Here is an 18,462-nt window from a genome sequence, read left to right on the forward strand (position 1 = left end):
ATGAAAACTATAGAACCCTAAAGAGAGAAATAAAAGAAGACCTTAGAAGATGGAAAGATCTACCTTGCTCTTGGATAGGCTGAATTAATATTATCAAAATGACCATACTACCAAAAGCACTATACAGATTTAATGCAACTCCGATCAAAATCCCAATGGCATTCCTCATAGAAATAGAAAAAGCAATCATGAAATTCATCTGGAAAAGTAAGAGACCCAGAATAGCCAAAGCAATCCTCAGCAGGAAGAGTGAAGCAGGTGGCATCGCTATACCGGAACTTAAACTGTACTACAGAGCAATAGTAACAAAAAGAGCATGGTACCGGCATCAAAACAGACTGGTAGACCAGTGGTACATAATAGAGGACAAAGAAACTAACGCACAAAATCACAATTATCTTATATTAGACAAAGGTGCCAAAAACATGCACTGGAGAATAGATAGCATCTTCAACAAATGGTGCTGGGAAAACTGGAAATCCATATGCAAGAAAATGAAATTAAACCCCTATTTCTCACCATGCAAAAAACTTAACTCAAAATGAATCAAGGACCTAGAAATTAAACCAGAGACTCTGTGTCTAATAGAAGAAAAAGTAGGCCCTAATCTTCATCATGAGGGATTAGCCCCCAACTTCCTTAATAAGACTCCTATAGCACAAGAATTAAAACCAAGAATCAATAAATGGGATGGAATCAAACTAAAAAGTTTCTTCTCAGCAAAAGAAACAATCTGTGAGGTGTACAGGGAGTGTACTTCTTGGGATCAAATCTTTACCCCTCACACATCAGAGAGAGCATTAATCTCTAAGGTATATAAAGAACTCAAAAAGCTAAGCACTGAAAAAACAAATAACCCAATCAACAAATGGGCCAAGGACCTGAACAGACACTTCTCAGAAGAGGATATACAATGAATCAACAAATAAATGAAAAAAATACTCGTCATCTCTAGCAATCAGAGAAATGCAAATCAAAACTACTCTAAGATATCATCTCACTGCAGTCAGAATGGCAGCTATTATGAAGACAAACAACAATAAGTGTTGGCCAGGATGTGGGGAAAAAGGTACACTCATACATCGCTGGTGGGACTGCAAATTGGTGCAGCCAATATGGAAAGATTCCTGGGAAATCTGGGAATGGAACCACCATTTGACCCAGCTATCCCTCCCCTTGAACTATACCCAAAGGACTTAAAAACAGCATACTATAGGGACACAACCACATCAATGTTTAGAGCAGCACAATTCACAATAGCTAAACTGTGAAGCCAACCTAGATGCCCTTCAGTGGATGAATGGATAAAAAAATGTGGTATATATACACAATGGAATTTTAATCAGCACCAAAAGAGAATAAAATAATGGCATTTGCAGGTAAATGGATGGCATTGGAGAAGATAATGCTAAGTGAAGTAAGCCAATCCAAAAAAAAAAAAAAAACAAATGCCGAATATTTTCTCTGATTTAAGGAGGCTGACCCATAGTGGGGTAGGGAGGGGAAACATGGGAGGAATAGATGAATTCTAGATAGGGAAGAGGTGAGGGAGGGAAAGGGTGGGGACAGGGTATTAGCAAGGATGGTGGAATGTGAAGGACATCTTATCCAAAGTACATGTATGAAGACATGAATTGGGTGTCAACATAATTTATAGACAGAGATATGAAAAATTGTGGTATATATGTGTAATAAAAATTGTAATGTAAAAAAAAGCCCAAAGTACATGTATAAAGACAGGAATAGGCGTGAACATACTTTATATACAAAGATATGAAAATTGTGCTCCATATGTGTAATAAGATTTATAATGCATTCCACTGTTGTGTATTTAAAAAAATAAAATTAAATAAAAAATAAATAAACCCATACCTCCCCCATGATCAGGGCCATTTTCCATCCAGAGAGTGAGCCCTCTGATGCCTGACTCTTCTACTAACTAAAAGGCATAGCTGGTCCATAAAGTCGGCTCCCATGCCGGTTATCTGTACTTTCACTTTGGTGATAAAACCATTAGGTTGTTTTTGCTTATGGTACCCATTCAAGAAGGGAATTTTCCTAGGCAAGGTACATTAGGAATCATAAAATGTTTGTAGCTTGGAATATTCCAGAACTGTACCTCCGGTGTAGAGTGGAGTAACTGCAGTAGCCCTGTTCTTCTCCCCCAAGTCCCTCCATGTTACACCTTCCTATTATTTGCCCTTATTCCTCTTAACCAGTGATTCTGATTTTCTTGACAAACAAAAGCAAACTCTATACCAGTTTTCTTTTAAAAAGTGCATGTTTATTATTTCACCAGGCTGGACACAGCTCAGAACCAAAGGAGCCGCTATGTGTCGGTCAGTGCAAAAGGACCCACTCCATATCTGTCAGTTTGGTGGCTTTGATACCATGTCTGCCTAGAACAAGCCCATGACAGCCACTCGATTGTCACCAAACAGTGTGAGCAAAGCTGGAAGGAATGAGTGGCAAAGAATTTGTCCTGGGATCTTTTGGAACAGTTACAAAATGAAATGAAAATAAAAATAAATTATAAAAATTAAATAATATAAATAAATAAATAAAATCTAAGTTCAGAGTGAGGCTGTTCAGCAACAACCAGCCATAGGAGAGGTAGCTATGGAGTCACAGGGATGCTTCCAAGACTCAGGCCCCTGCTCCCCACAGGGCCCACGGAGGTCACTGGGTTCCTTGCTGCCTCCAGGCCACTCAGGGATTCAGCTTCAGGTCAATGATGTATTCCTGGACCCAGTTCTCATTGGGGTCAGCACACACCTGCCGGCCTCTCTTGGTTAGGAAGCTGTGGGGAGAAGCAGAGGATCAAACACTGAGGAATCCTACAGGGATCTGGGGCCCACGGTGGTCCCTCCATCCCACCCCCCTGCCCTGGGCAGCTCAGAGAAGGTCTGCCGATGTTACTCCAGAGAGTCTCTCCACCAACTCAAGAGTGTCTCAGGATACCCTGCCACCTCGTTCTTCTGTCCCTCCTCTCTGAGTTGGGGGTCCCACTTTCCCGACCAAGTCAGGTCACATTTAAGAGCTGAATCCTATATATGTGGCCTGTCTAGGGTTGCTCTCCTGGCCTGTCCCTGCCCGTGTGGGGCTGTCCTCAAGGGTGGGCAGGGGAAGTGGCACTTACATGACACCTGGCTGGGAGCACTGGCTGCTGGTCTCAAAATAGTCCGCTATGAATTTGCGTTCAATCTGCCGGGCCACGTAGGAGAAGCAACAGGCCGTCGGGGTGTCTGCACCAACTGTGGAGAAAGGGACAGAATGAGTCCAGAAGGAAAGGCCACCAGCTGCCACATCCTCAGAGGCTGAGGAAGAGCCCTGCGCAGGGTGGGGGCTGGAGACCAACCTCAGGAAGGCATTTGGGCATTTCTGCCTAGAAACCTCATGTCTCTGTCTTCTTTCTGTCTCTGTTCTCCTTGCTTTCTGACACTTCTTTGTCTGTGTGACTCAGAAAAGCAAGCAGCCTATTCTCCTCTCTTCCTTCATGGAATTCTGTTTGGTTCAAGATGTGACACCCCAGCAAAAAGAGAGGTCTGGGACATCTATCTTAAGATCCAGTGGGCAGAGCTCCTGGGGAAGCCTGGAGTGAGCTGGGGAATCGACCACATCACTGGGAAGGAAGTAACCAGGTCTGGATTCTGCCTCTTGCAAACTCAGTGGTTTAGGGCTCCACTTTTCCCTGCCCCAACCCTGACTCTCAGGACTGGGGACTAGGAGAGCTAAAATCCCTTGTAAAGGTGAAAAGTCCTTAAGAGAAAGCTCAAGGTGCTTTGTAGCCCTTTAAGAAGTTTTCTCTTTTCTCCTGGGTTCTGGAGACCACAAGAAGAGATTGATGTGGTCTCCCCAGGGCCAGAGAGTGGGGACACCCGCCACAATAGGGTGGACTCACATGGTGCAGAGAGGACCTGGTCGCAGAGAGCCATGGTGCAGAGGAGGACAGCAAGAGCAGCCGTGGAGACCTGAATGATGTTCAGTGGATGATGGAGTGTGGTCTCAAGTATGAGCAGATCCAAGAAGGGCCTGGGTCCTCCCTGCTGCCTGTGTCCTTCTGGCATGTGAAGCCATCTGCCCTACTCTTTACAGGCAGCCCTGGCGGGTGGGGAAGTGGAATCTGGGGGTGCATGGGGAAATTTTTAAGCATAGCAATATTGTCATGATGTTACACAACTTGGGGTCCTTGGTGACCACAGGAACTCAGGATATCCAAGAATAGCATCTCTGAGCTGTAGGTCTCAGCTCTAGACTCATGACCTTCTCTGGTTGTTTTTTGGGGGAAATGGTTTTTCTGTGAGAGGGACGAGATGGGTGTGTTTCTGCTCAAAGCTGCTGTTAGCTGGTCCCTTCTCATAAGAACTTATTTATGGATGACTTCTCCAGTGCCATTCCTTTCTACAGAACTGAAACTCAGTGCTTTCTCAGTCTCTGTAACCATGTGGGGTTGGCATGTGGATGGCAGCAACACCCCCACCCTCAAATCCTGGACCTGAATTAAGGAATCCCCGGCTACAGGAATGGAAAGTGTGATGTCACCTTTCATTTGTCCATTCATTGAACAGTCATAGAATGACTAGGGGACTCTATCACATCTCTAGTTGTGAATTATGAAGTTCCTTTAGGTGTGGGTGTCAATATGTCAGAAGCCTAAAAATATTTATACCCACTAATCAAGAAAAAGTGTTTCTAGGAACGAGTTCTACAGAAACAAGCCAGATATGGAGGTATCATCAAACAAAAAAGACCCAGCATCATTTGTAATTTTTGTCTAGCAACTATAGTTAACTCTTTGATGTACATCTTTTTGAATATTTACCTATATAAATATATATGTATATAAGAATTTTTAGGATTATAAACAAAAATAGCATGTATATTTCTGTATCATATACGTAGAGTGTATATGCATGCAGTGGATGTAAGTGGGTACACATTTAAACTTAATACGATGGACACACTGCATAGACAGAGGTGTGTGCAGAATTCACAGCAGAATAATCCATGTGATTGGATCTTACTTCCCTTTGTCTTTAATCCCCTCCTGATGTTTTCCTTTTTTTTAAAACTAGACATACTATAAAAAAAATCCTTGTGTCTATATATTCCTATTCTTTGGCAGTTTTTCTATAAACTGGCCCTCCATCCTTCCCAGTAAATATAAATTTCAAAATCTCATTCCTGAAAATGGAATCAGGTCAAACAGCAGTTTTGGTTTGCTTTTTGTTTGTTGGTTTGTTTCTTTTTAGTACTGGGGATTGACCCCAAGGCCTCAGTCATGCTAGGCAAGAGCTGTACCACAGAGCTGCATCCCCAACCCTAGTAAGTGTGGTTTAGTATTTGCTAAATAGTAGTGTTTAAATAAACCTCAAAGTGTTTGATTACTACGATTCTATACATTTTTTTTTTATACCAGGGATTGAACTCAGGGGCACTCTGTCGCTGAGCCACATTGCCAGCCCTATTTAGAGACAGGGTCTCACTGAGTTGCTTAGTGCCTTGCCATTGCTGAGTCTGGCTTTGAACTTGCGATTGTCCTACCTCAGCTTCTTAAGATGTAGCAATTACAGGTGTGTGCCACCATGCCTGGCTTCTAAACAATTTTAGATACAAAAATCAGATTATTTGGAACATGAAATAATTGTGGCCCATGAAAATTAATACAAGTTTGATTTCTACACATCTTTTTAATATCCCCTTCTTCTGAAGACAGGACCCTAGCTCAGTGTATATTTCTTGTACTTATAACTGCAACCCAAGTAATCCACCTGTTAAATAACTTACCTTTCATAGCAAACCTATAAACATAGTTTTGCTCCACATAGAGCCTGATTTCCATCTCTCCCCCACCAACATTAGCCATTTATTTAGTGGAGTATGGTCTTTAGAGAAATAATGTATGGTATACCTATAACCCCATACAGGTATACACCACATCTGGAAGGAGTGGTGAATCCTGTTACGTAAGTCAGTGTTCTTAGCCACTAACCTGCATGCAGCACTCCTGGTAAACTTGATAAAAACATCAGTTCTCAGGTTCCATCCAGAGCATTCTGGTGGGAGTGGCTTCTGAAATGTTGCTTGTGATTTGAGTATAGGTAGATCACACCTGGGGAAATCACTTGGCCAGTGTTTAGTAGCACATAGTATGTAGTTAAATGAAGGTCTAGTTTGGGAACTCAGTTGTGCCATCTACATGCAGTGTGATCTTGGACAAGTTGCTTACCCTGCTCAAGTCTAGATTTACTTTTCTGTCAAATGGGATGTTAATAGTACTACGTAAGCTATATTATTGCATTAGTAGGTTTCAAAGGATGATTGATATATATATACATAGCACATAGATTTGAGTGAGCCTCAAAACATTAGCAATTTATTATTAACAAATCTTTATTTATCATAAGCAATCACTACAGAATACTCTGCCTAATGGTATCTGAAGGATATGGAAATGACAACCCTCAAAACAGGGTGGCCGGACAGGAGGGAGGGAGGAGGAAGCCATCACATTGATGTCATTGATCCTTTCCCAAGACATCCTTTCCCAGTGACAAGACAATCCCTGCGAAGGAGATCTCCCTCAAGCCTAAAATGACAGTCTCTGGGAAGAATCCAAAACATTGATCCTTCCCCAAATAGATCTTTTCCCAATGACAGTACAATAGATCCTGGAGGGAAACAGACAAGTGCTGAATGCTGAACACTGGGCCCTCCATCCTTCCCAGTAAATATAAATTTCAAATTCTCACAACATGTTTCCTGAATGTCCAAACTGATATGTTCTGATAAATCTTCAATGGTTAAGTCATCTCCCAGTGTGTAACGTATATAAACCCGTACCTCCCCCATGATCAGGGCCATTTTCCATCCAGAGAGTGAGCCCTCTGATGCCTGACTCTTCTACTAAATAAAAGACATAGCTGGTCGATGTATTTGGCTCCCCTACCGGTTATTTGTAATTTCACTATGGTGCTGAAAACCATTTTGGTTGATTTTGCTTATGGTATCCATTCAAGAAGGGAATTTTCCTAGAGCAGTACATTAAGAATCATAAAATGTTTGTAGCTTGGAATATTCCAGAACTGCACCTCTGGTGTAGAGTGGAGTAACTACAGTAGCTCTGTTCTTCTCCCCCAAGTCCCTCCATGTCACACCTTTTATTATTTGCTCTTATTCCTCTTAACCAGTGATTCTGATTTTCTTGACAAACAAAAGCAAACTCCATGCCAGTTTTCTTTTAAAAAGTGCATCTTTATTATTTCACCAGGCTGGACACAGCTCAGAACCAAAGGAGCCGCTATGTGTCAGTCAGTGCAAAAGGACCCACTCCATATCTGTCAGTTTGGTGGCTTTGATACCATGTCTGCCTAGAACAAGCCCATGACAGCCACTCGATTGTCACCAAACAGTGTGAGCAAAGCTGGAGGGCATGAGTGGCAAAGAATTTGTCCTGGGATCTTTTGGAACAGTTACAAAATGAAATGAAAATAAAAATAAATTATAATAATTAAAAAATATAGCAACAACCAGCCACAAGAGAGGTTGCTATGGAGTCACAGGGATGCTTCCAAGACTCAGGCCCCTGCTCCCCACAGGGCCCACGGAGGTCACTGGGTTCCTTGCTGCCTCCAGGCCACTCAGGCATTCAGCTCCAGGTCAGTGACGTATTCCTGGACCCAGTTCTCACTAGGGTCAGCACACACCTGCCGGCCTCTCTTGGTTAGGAAGCTGTGGGGAGAAGCAGAGGATCAAACACTGAGGAATCCTACAGGGGATCTGGGGCCCATGGTGGTCCCTCCATCCCACCCCCCTGCCCTGGGCAGCTCAGAGAGGCTCTGCTTATGTTATTCCAGAGAGTCTCTCCCACCAACTCAAGAGTGTCTCAGGGTACCCTGCCACCTCCTTCTTCTTCTCCCTCCTCTCTGAGTTGGGGGTCCCACCTTCCCGACCAAGTCACGTCACATTTAAGAGCTGAATTCTATATATGTGGCCTGTCTAGGGTCGCTCTCCTGGCCTGTCTCTGCCCGTGTGGGGCTGTCCTCAAGGGTGGGCAGGAGAAGTGGCACTTACATGACACCTCGCTGGGAGCACTGGCTGCTGGTCTCAAAATAGTCCACTATGAATTTGCGTTCAATCTGCCGGGCCACGTAGGAGAAGCAGCAGGGCATCGGGGAGTCCGCATCAACTGTGGAGAAAGGGACAGAATGAGTCCAGGTCATCATCAAGAAGGAAAGACCACCAGCTGAGACATCCTCAGACGCTGAGGAAGAGCCTTGTGCAGGGTGGGGACTGCTGACCGGCCTCGGGAAGGCATTTGGGCATTTCTGCCTAGAAACCTCATGTCTCTGTCTTCCTTCTGTCTCTGCTCTCCTTGCTTTCTGACTCTTCTTTGTCTGTGTGACTCAGAAAACCAAGCAGCCTATTCTCCTCTCTTCCTTCAGGGAATTCTGTTTGGTTCAAGATGTCACACCTCAGCAAAAAGAGAGGTCTGGACATCTATCTTTAGATCCAGTGGGCAGAGCTCCTAGGAGGCCTGGAGTGAGCTGGGGAATCGACCACATCACTGGGAAGGAAGTAACAAGGTCTGAATTCTGCCTCTTGCAAACTAAGGGGTTTAGGGCTCCACTTTTCCCTGCCCGAACCCTGACTCTCAGGACTGGGGACTAGGAGAGCTAAGATCCCTTGTAAAGGTGAAAAGTCCTTAAGAGAAAGCTCAAGGTGCTTTGTAGCCCTTTAAGAAGTTTTCTCTTTTCTCCTGGGTTCTGGAGACCACAAGAAGAGATTGATGTGGTCTCCCCAGGGCGAGAGAGTGGGGACACCCGCCACAATAGGGTGGACTCACATGGTGCAGAGAAGACCTGGTCGCAGAGAGCCATGGTGCAGAGGAGGACAGCAAGAGCAGCCGTGGAGACCTGCATGATGTTCAGTGGATGATGGAGTGTGGTCTCAAGTATGAGCAGATCCAAGAAGGGCCTGGGTCCTCCCTGCTGCCTGTGTCCTTCTGGCATCTGAAGCCATCTGCCCTTCTCTTTATAGGCAGCCCTGGTGGGTGGGGAAGTGGAATCTGGGGGTGCATGGGGAAATTTTTAAGCATAGCAATATTGTCATGATGTTACACAACTTGGGGTCCTTGGTGACCACAGGAACTCAGGATATCCAAGAATAGCATCTCTGAGCTGTAGGTCTCAGCTGTAGACTCATGACTTGCTCTGTTTTTTGCAGGGGGAAATGGTTTCCTTGTGAGAGACAGGAGACGGGTGTGTTTCTGCTCAAAGTTGCTATTAGCTGGTCCCTTCTCATAAGAACTTATTTATGGATGACCTCTCCTGTGCCGTTCCTTTCTACAGAACTGAAACTCAGTGCTTTCTCAGTCTCTGTAACCACGTTGGGTTGACATGTGGATGGCAGCCACACCCCCACCCTCAAATCCTGGACCTGAATTAAGGAATTCCCAGCTAGAGGAAAGGAAAGTATGTTGTCATGTTTCATTTGTCCATTTATCGAACAGTCATAGAATGACTAGGGGACTCTGTCACAAACTCTAGTTGTGTATTATAAAGTTCCTTTAGGTGTGGGTGTCAATATGTCAGAAGCCTAAAAATATTTATGCCCACTAACCAAGAAAAAGTGTTTCTAGGAAAGAGTTCTACAGAAACTAGCCAGATATGGAGGTATCATCAAACAAAAAAGACCCAGCATCATTTGTAATTTTCATTTAGCAACTACAGTTAACTCTTTGATGTCCATCTTTTTGAATATTTACCTATATAAATATATATGTATATAAGAATTTTTAGGATTAAAAACAAAAATAACATGTATATTTCTGTATCATATACGTAGAGTGTATATGCATGCAGTATATGTAAGTGGGTACAAATTTAAACTTAATAGGATGGACACACTGCATAGACAGAGGTGTGTGCAGAATTCACAGCAGAATATTCCATGGATGGGCATCTTAATTCCCCCCCTTTTTTATCCCCTACTGATGTTTTCCTTTTTTTTTTTAAACAAGCCATACTTTAAAAAAAAAAATCCTTGTGTCTACATATTCCTATTCTTTGGCAGTGTTTCTATAAAATAGATTCCTGAAAATGGAATCAGGTCAAACAGCAGTTTTGGTTTGTTTTGTGGTTTGTTGGTTTGTTTCTTTGTAGTACTGGGGATTGACTCCAAGGCCTCAGTCATGCTAGGCAAGAGCTCTTCCACAGAGCTGCATCCCCAACCCTAGTATGTGTGGTTTAGAATTTGCTACGTATAGTGTTTAAATAAACCTCAAGGTGTTTGATTACTACGATTCTACACATTTTTTTTATACCAGGGATTGAGTTCAGGGGCACTGTGTCACTGAGCCATATCCCCAGCCCGATTTTCATTTTATTTATAATAATAATAGACAGGGTCTCATTGAGTTGCTTAGTGCCTTGCCATTGCTGAGTCTGGCTTTGAACTTGTGATCCTTCTGCCTCAGCTTCCTAAGATGCTGGAATTACAGGTATGTGCCTCCATGCCAGGCTTCTAAACAATTTTAGATACAAAAAATCAGATTATTTTGAAGATGAAATAATTGTGGCTCATAAAAATTAATATGTGTGATTTTTACACATGTTTTGAATGTCCCCTTCTTCTGAAGAAAGGACCCTAGCTCAGTGTATATTTCTTGTACTTATAACTGCAACCCAAGTAATCCACCTGTTACATAACTTAACTTTCATAGCAAACCTATAAACAGAGTTCTGCTCCACATAGAGCCTGATTTCCACACCCACTCCCCACCAACATTAGCCATTTATTTTGTGGAGTATGGTTTTTAGAGAAATAATGTATGGTACACCTATTACCCCATGCAGATATACATCACATTTCGGAAGGAGTGGTGAATCCTGTTACCTAAGTCAGTGTTCTTAGCCAATAACCTGCATGCAGCACTCCTGATAAACTTGATGAAAACATCATTTCTCAGGTTCCATCCGGAGCATTCTGGTGGGAGTGACTTTTCAACTGTTGCTTGTGATTTGAGTATAGGTAGATCACACCTGGAGAAATCACTTGGGCAATATTTAATAGCACATAGTATGTAGTTAAATGAAGGTCTAGTTTGGGAACTCAGTTGTGCCATCTGCATGCAGTGTGATCTTGGACAAGTTGCTTAACCTTCCAAGCCGAGATTTACTTTTCTGTTAAATGGGATGTTAATAGTACTACATAAGCTATATTATTGCATTAGTAGGATTCAATGGATGATGTATATAAAAAGCACATAGATTTGAATAAGCCTCAAAAATTTTAGCAATTTCTTATTAACACAGCTTTATTTATCATAAGTAATCACTACAGAATACACTGCCTAATGGTATCTGAAGGATATGGAAATGACAATCCTCAAAACAGTGTGGTCTGACAGGAGGGAGGGAGGAGGAAGCCATCACATGGATGACATTGATACTTTCCCAATACATTCTTTCTAAGTGACAAGACAATTCCTGGGAAGGAGATATCCCCCAAGCCTAAAATGACAGTCTCTGTGAAGAATCCAAAACATTGATCCTTCCCCAAATAGATCTTTTCCCTGTGACAGTACAATAGATCCTGGAGAGAAAGAGATAAGTGCTGAATGCTGAACTCTGGACCCTCCATCCTTCCCAGTAAATACAAATTTCAAATTCTCATAACCTGTTTCCTGGATGTCCAAACTGATATGTTCTGATAAAATCTTCAATGGTTGTCATCTGCCAGTGTGTAACCTATATAAACCTGTAACTCGACTTAAAGATAAGAATCCTATGATCATCTCAATAGACGCAGAAAAAGCATTTGACAAAAAACAGCACTCCTTTATGTTCAAAACATTAGAAAAACTAGGGATAACAGGAACATCTCAACATCATAAAGGCTATCTATGCTAAGCCTTAGGCCAACATCATTCTAAACAAAGAAAAATTGAAGGCATTCCCTCTAAAAACTGGAACAAGACAGGGATGTCCTCTTTTACCACTTCTATTCAACATATTTTTTTGAAACACTGGCCAGAGCAATTAGACAAAAGAAATCAAAGGGATATGAATAGGAAAAGAAGAACTTAAATTAGCCCTATTTGCTGACGATATGATTCTATACCTAGAAAACCCAAAAACTTCACCAGAAAACTTCTAGAACTAGTAAATGAGTTCAGCAAAGTAGCAGGATATAAAATCAACACACATAAATCAAACACATTTCTATATATCAGTGACAAACCTCTGAGAAGGAAATGAAGAAAACTACCCCATTCACAATAACCTCAAAAAAAAAAAGATATCTGGGAATCCACGAAAGAGGTGAAAGATCTATACAATGAAAACTACAGAACCCTAATGAGAGAAATGAAAGAAGACCTTAGAAGTTGGAAAGATCTACCTTGCTCTTATTTATAAGCAGAATTAATATTATCAAAATGACCATACTTCCAAAAGCACTATACAGATTTAATGCAATTCCGATCAAAATCCCAATGGCATTCCTCATAGAAATAGAAAAAGCAAACATGAAATTCATCTGGAAAAATAAGAGACCCAGAATAGCCAAAGCAATCCCTAGCAGGAAGAATGAAGCAAGTGGCATCACTATACCAGACCTTAAACTATACTACAGAGCAACAGAAACAAAAACAGCATGGTATTGTCACCAAAACAGACTGTAGACTAATGGTGCAGAATAGAGGTCACAGAGACTAACTCACAAAATTACAATTATCTTATATTAGACAAAGGTGCCAAAAACATGCACTGGAGAACAGTTAGCCTCCTCAACAAATGGTGCTGGGAAAACTGGAAATCCGTATTCAACAAAATGAAATTAAACCCCTATTTCTCACCATGCACAAAACTTAACTCAAAATGGATCAAGGACCAAGGAATTAAACCAGAGACTCTGTGTCTAATAGAAGAAAAAGTAGGCCCTAATCTTCATCATGTGGAATTAGGCCCCAACTTCCTTAATAAGACTCCTATAGGGCAAGAATTAAAACCAAGAATCAATAAATGGGATGGAATCAAACTGAAACGTTTCTTCTCAGCAAAAGAAACAATCTGTGAGGTGAACAGGGAGCATACATCCTGGGAGCAAATTTCTACCCTTCACGCATCAGATCAGCACTAATGTCTAGGGTATATAAAGAACTCAAAAAGCTAAGCACTGAAAAAACAAATAACCCAATCAACAAATGGGCCAAGAACCTGAACAGACACTTCTCAGAAGATGATATACAATCACTCAACAAATGTATGAAAAAATGCTCATCATCTCTAGCAATCAGAGAAATGCAAATCAAAACTACTCTAAGATATCATCTCACTCCAGTAAGAATGGCAGCTATTATGAAGACAAACAACAATAAGTGTTGGCCAGGATGTGGGGATAAAGGTACACTCATACATCGCGGGTGGGACTGCAAATTGGTGCAGCCAATATGGAAAGCAGTATGAAGATTCCTTGGAAATCTGGGAATGGAACCACCATTTGATGCAGCTAATCCTCTCCTTGGACTATACTCAAAGGACTTAAAAACAGCATACTATAGGGACACAGCCACATCAATGTTTAGAGCAGCACAATTCACAATAGCTTGTGTGCTCACGCACACAAACAGTCAAGTTTTGCTGTGCTTAGCAAAACAAGGAATTCTGTGAGAAAGTATGAACTCTTTGAACTGTGTCCTTGTTGCTGTCTTAAGAAGATAAAAGAATGTTCTGCCAAGTGTAATATGTGTGTGTGTGTGTGTGTGTGTGTGTGTGTGTGTGTGTTTGCTGGGAATAACTAACCACAAGTTAATTGATAAGAAATATGGAGCACTGTGATCATAAACAAAGTTTTCCTGAAAATGTTTATCCATGCTTGTAAGGATTAAGCTGCCGAAAGGAGGTTTTTTCTTTTCCCTTGTTTTAATAAACAATGCTGTATAAAAGAAGGAGAGAAAAAAGTAGACGGTGCTCATTTTCTACTGGATGTGTGTGTGTGCTGTGTCTTTTTTTAAGCATCTCTGCTTATAACTGGAATTACAGATTGTCCGCGGGTTCTGACAGGTGTCGTCCCTGGGTGGGCAGCAGAGAGTCCCCTTACTGGAAAAGGTAAGTGAAGTGGAGAGGTACCATGGGATCAGAAATCTCAAGAAGTCAAATGCAACAGGCAATTATGGCTTTGCTTAAGGAGTAAGGAATTGTAATTTATAGAAAAACAGCTTCTGCTTTTATGCTTGCTATTGAAACTGCATCTCCTTGGTTTTTGCACTCAGGGAATTTAATGGTTCCTGATTGGGAACATGCAAAAGAAGATTTGCAAAAATATTTAAGGGAAAAGGGCCTGGACAGTTTACCTGTAGCTACTTTTTCTTTGTGGAAGTTGGTGAAAGATGCACTTTTATCTCCAGATATAAAAGTGCGTGAATTTTTACAGCAGACGTGGGGAACTTGGATGGAGGTTCAGGACAGGGAATCAGTAGTTTCAGTGAGTGAAAGTGATTCCTCAGATGATGAGGCCTCCATTTATGATGCTTCTAAATTAAAAACAGAGGATCCAACACCTACAAAAGAGGAGCTAATCTTGTAAGTAAAAGGAGGGACTGAGGGACTCCCAGCAGCTGCCGAAGCCCTTTTTTTGCTTTGGGGAACTCCCGCCTTCCTTCCCTGCACCGTGAGGATTATGCTACCTCTGTCTACTTAAAAAAAAAAAGAAAAGAAAAAGAGAGAAAGAAAAAGGGGACACTAAACGCAGTAAAGTCGCCAAGACCCTTGATTTTACATTTCTGGTTGCCCCTCTGTGAAAACATCTAGTCCCTTGTGGGGACATCTATGGTGTCACTGGTGTAGGAGTCATAATTAAATGGGAGTTGAAAACTTGGGGAGATTTTTCTCTTATCTGTTCTGTTTTAAAGGTTTCTGTCTGTCAGCCATAGTCTGGAGCTCCTTTCTATCTGTCTGTCCTGTGTCTTTGTTTGTTTCTGGCCCTTTAAGACATGTGCAATAATGTGTTGATATTATAAATTGTTTCTTGGGAATTATCTTGGCTAAATGTGTGTCTAAAAGATGATGTTTTATTGTAACAATCTGAATGGGTTTTTTTTTTTAGAGACAGAGAGAGAGAGAATTTTTTTAATATCTATTCTTTAGTTCTCAGCGGACACAACACCTTTGTTGTATGTGGTGCTGAGGATCGAACTCAGGCCGCACGCATGCCAGGCGAGTGTGCCACCACTTGAGCCACATCCCCAGCCCCTGAATGGGTTTTTGAAGCATTACACAATCTTGCAGTTAAAAGTTGGGTTTAGGTAATTGTTTAGTTTATGATTTCAGATAATTCATGCCAGAGAACTTAAATACTTAGGATGAAAAACCAAAGAACTCTACTTCCAAGTTGGCAAGTAACTTCCCGATCATTCAGTTTTTTCACCAATTTTTAAATTGGGTAGCCTGAAAAAATGTTACTGTGTGTACCAGTGCATTAATTTGGACAAGGATAGTAAATCATAGTATGGTATCTGTTGACAAAACAAGATGTAAAGATATAAAATTTTGTAAATTGTGTCTTAAACTTGTATCATAATTTTCAACATCCGAACCTGAAAATTATGATTTATAGTTAAAATGCCTTAGGCATGGGGTGTCTGCTCAGAATAATAGTTTTCCCTGCTCCTTCCAGACCTCAGTCAGAACTGTTAAAATGCAAATGAAAGAAGCCTGTGAGCTCAGTAGGAGACTGATCTGAGGCCCAAGGAAAAAGGAGTAAAGGTGTCTTTTACCTGAACTCAAACTAGACTAAACCAAAAAGTAAATTGTATGGTATTTACTAATTACTGGCCGGTCATTTTTTTCTAGGACTCTTGCTTTTTCTTAGATTCTGTATTTTTTTTTTTTTTTTGAGCTCATGTTTTTGATCCTACAGACCTAGGTTAATGTTTTTCTGATCAGTTCTATTTTGACCAATTATGGAGTTTTTAAAACATTGCAATAGAGATTTTACCTGCGAAAGGCTATAAGGCCTTTACTATTGTGTTATGTGTGCACAGTTGTGTTATGTGTTGTATGTCTATATGTACATATGTCCGTATATCATATATATGATATACAAATTAACATATATAAGGAGCGCTCATAAAAATTTTAAAAATGGATCCAAAGATCTTTAATTCAGGTAATTAAAATGATTCAATTCAAATTGGATAAACAGATAAAAATAAATGTCTTTAAATTTAAACTTACAAGTTTTTCTAGGTGTTAAAAAAACTAATAAAATATTAATGTCTATAAAATGTCTAATATGCCTTGGTTTTAGGACTTTTCCTTCAAAAAAATGACTAACACTGTTCAATATACTTATCTAATATTTTGATAAAATAAGTAAAGTAAATTTAATATGGGATTACTCATTCATAAGTACTTTTGTTAGATATCTGATTGATTTACTAAGGTCTGTATAAGTTAGTTTTTACAATCAGTCATGTGTTAAAAGACAAAAAATCTCTTAAAACATAAATTTACCCATAACATTGTGTTTATTAAGTTTTATTTTTTTCTAGAACAAGCAACCATAAAAATTAAACAACTGGTTAAATAAGAACTGTTATTTTAGAGCATTGTACTGTCATTTTTTTAAAAGCTAAACTTGGTTAATATAAAAACATCAATGTAATTGTGATGCTATTAATGTGCTCATATCTTCCAGGTATACAAGTCTGTAAGGTAGAAGCTTTAAAAGAGCATTATATCAAGCTGGTGTTCTAAGGTTGTATGGTAATTTTAAGCATAAAAAAACATATTGGGTATTTATTTACGTGTTATCAATAAGATATGTAAAGTTTTATATTACTTTTTACATTGGAAAACAATTTAGAATGTATTTTTAAGTTAATGAAAGCCTAATCTATGTAAAGGTTAATATTGTAAAGCACCAAGTATTTTGCTACCTTTCCACAAATGGTTAAAAATTTTCAACCTTTCTTTAATTCATGTTTTAAATGTGATATCATATGGTGTTAACTAATGTTCATGTGACCTCATCAGAAACTAGAACTCACTATACCTACAACATTTACTTCTGCTCAATTGGTAGAATTATTTGCTGAACAAGTTGTACTTCAAACATTTTCCAATGTATCTTTAAATATTTATACTGACAGCAAATATGTTGCTAATGCAATTCCACATCTTGAAACGGCTGCCCAGATTCCTGCCACTTCGGCTGCCTTTTCATTATTTCAAACAATACAAGTGCTCTTATGGAAAAGAACTCACAAACTTTTTATTCAACATATAAGAGGTCATTCAACTCTACAAGGACCACTTAGTGAGAAAAATGCTGCTGCTGATTTAGCCTCCAAAATGTCTGCCTTTCTATCTATGGATCCCCAAACTTTACATTCTCAACTTCACCTTCATTCTTCTTCTTTAGCTCATCATTGTAAAATTTCTCGTGAAGCAGCTTCTCAAATTATTCATGATTGCTCCCTCTGCTCTGCACGGATACACTCTCCTAATTTTGGCATTAATCCTAGAGGCCTTTTACCGGGTCATTTATAGCAAATGGATATTACTCATTATCCTTCTTTTGGCAAATTAGCGTATGTTCATGTGTCTATAGATACTTACTCTCATTTCATTTATGCTTCTCCTCATTCAGGGGAAAAGGTCAAAGATGTAATTGCTCACTGTATGGAAGCTTTTTCTATTATGGGTCTCCCTAAACATATTAAAACAGATAATGGACCAGCATATACTAGTACATCATTTGCAAGATTTCTTCACACTTATGATGTAAAACACACGAAAGGTATTCCTTATAACCCTCAAGGACAAGGTATAGTAGAATGAGCTCATCAAACTATTAAAGCATATCTGTCAAAAACAAAAGCGGGGTGTAGTGGCAGTCCCCCCTCTCGTCTAGCACATGTATTATTTATTTTAAAATTTTTAACTGTAGACCCAGCTACAAAACTGAAAGCTACAGATCACTTATGGTATGCTAAGGGATAAACAGCCCATCCACTTGTAAGATGGAAAGATGTTTTAACAGGACCATGGATGGGTCCTGATCCTGTATTAATGTGGGGAAAAGGAGCTGCCTGTGTTTTTCCGCAAAATGATCCTGGACCTTGATGGATTTCTTCTCGTTTGATACAGTTTGACTCTTCTAAAACTACATCATGAAGGCTTTTACCTCTTTGGTTTGTTATATATTTTATAGATGCTGTCCCTAATTTTTTTTTCTCCTTTTCGGAGCTGTGGAAGTTGCCTCTTTCAATCATACCAATGTATGGCTGAGATTGGCTCCATTGGAAGGGACTAATAATATCTGCCTAAAACAAGATGTCCATCTGGGAGCAGTATTGGGTTCCTCTTTACTACCTGTCTGTCATCCAGCAGAAGAAATTAAAAATATGACTTTTTTCTCCAATTTTGATAAAACTATTACTTATGCTGATTATTC

The 18,462-nt window shown here is 40.2% G+C and overlaps 2 protein-coding genes across 2 annotated transcripts; both read right to left on the reverse strand.

Moving 5' to 3' along the window:
• Positions 1-2,262: 2,262 nt before the first annotated feature.
• Positions 2,263-4,088, reverse strand: LOC139702304 (C-C motif chemokine 3-like 1). The gene is made up of 3 exons (XM_071603091.1): positions 3,902-4,088; positions 3,140-3,254; positions 2,263-2,800 (listed from the first exon to the last, which is right to left on the reverse strand). The coding sequence occupies exons 1-3, from the start codon at positions 4,065-4,067 to the stop codon at positions 2,710-2,712; spliced, it is 372 nt and encodes a 123-aa protein (XP_071459192.1). The 5' UTR covers positions 4,068-4,088; the 3' UTR covers positions 2,263-2,709.
• A 3,145-nt stretch (positions 4,089-7,233) lies between these two features.
• LOC139702302 (C-C motif chemokine 3-like) lies at positions 7,234-9,024 on the reverse strand. Its single transcript, XM_071603088.1, has 3 exons — positions 8,846-9,024; positions 8,074-8,188; positions 7,234-7,731 (listed from the first exon to the last, which is right to left on the reverse strand). The coding sequence occupies exons 1-3, from the start codon at positions 9,009-9,011 to the stop codon at positions 7,641-7,643; spliced, it is 372 nt and encodes a 123-aa protein (XP_071459189.1). The 5' UTR covers positions 9,012-9,024; the 3' UTR covers positions 7,234-7,640.
• Between the last annotated feature and the right edge of the window lie 9,438 nt (positions 9,025-18,462).

The sequence above is a fragment of the Marmota flaviventris genome, chromosome 17, assembly GCF_047511675.1.
Source record: "Marmota flaviventris isolate mMarFla1 chromosome 17, mMarFla1.hap1, whole genome shotgun sequence".
Taxonomy (NCBI): Eukaryota; Metazoa; Chordata; class Mammalia; order Rodentia; family Sciuridae; genus Marmota; species Marmota flaviventris.

Coding starts and splice junctions, on each gene's coding strand:
- LOC139702302 (XM_071603088.1), bottom strand. CDS start 9,011: ATGCCAGAAGGACACAGGCAGCAGGGAGGACCCAGGCCCTTCTTGGAT. Junction 8,189..8,845: donor CCAGGTCTTCTCTGCACCAT/GTGAGTCCACCC, acceptor CTTTCTCCACAG/TTGATGCGGACTCCCCGATG. Junction 7,732..8,073: donor TGCTCCCAGCGAGGTGTCAT/GTAAGTGCCACT, acceptor TTCTCCCCACAG/CTTCCTAACCAAGAGAGGCC.
- LOC139702304 (XM_071603091.1), bottom strand. CDS start 4,067: ATGCCAGAAGGACACAGGCAGCAGGGAGGACCCAGGCCCTTCTTGGAT. Junction 3,255..3,901: donor CCAGGTCCTCTCTGCACCAT/GTGAGTCCACCC, acceptor CTTTCTCCACAG/TTGGTGCAGACACCCCGACG. Junction 2,801..3,139: donor TGCTCCCAGCCAGGTGTCAT/GTAAGTGCCACT, acceptor TTCTCCCCACAG/CTTCCTAACCAAGAGAGGCC.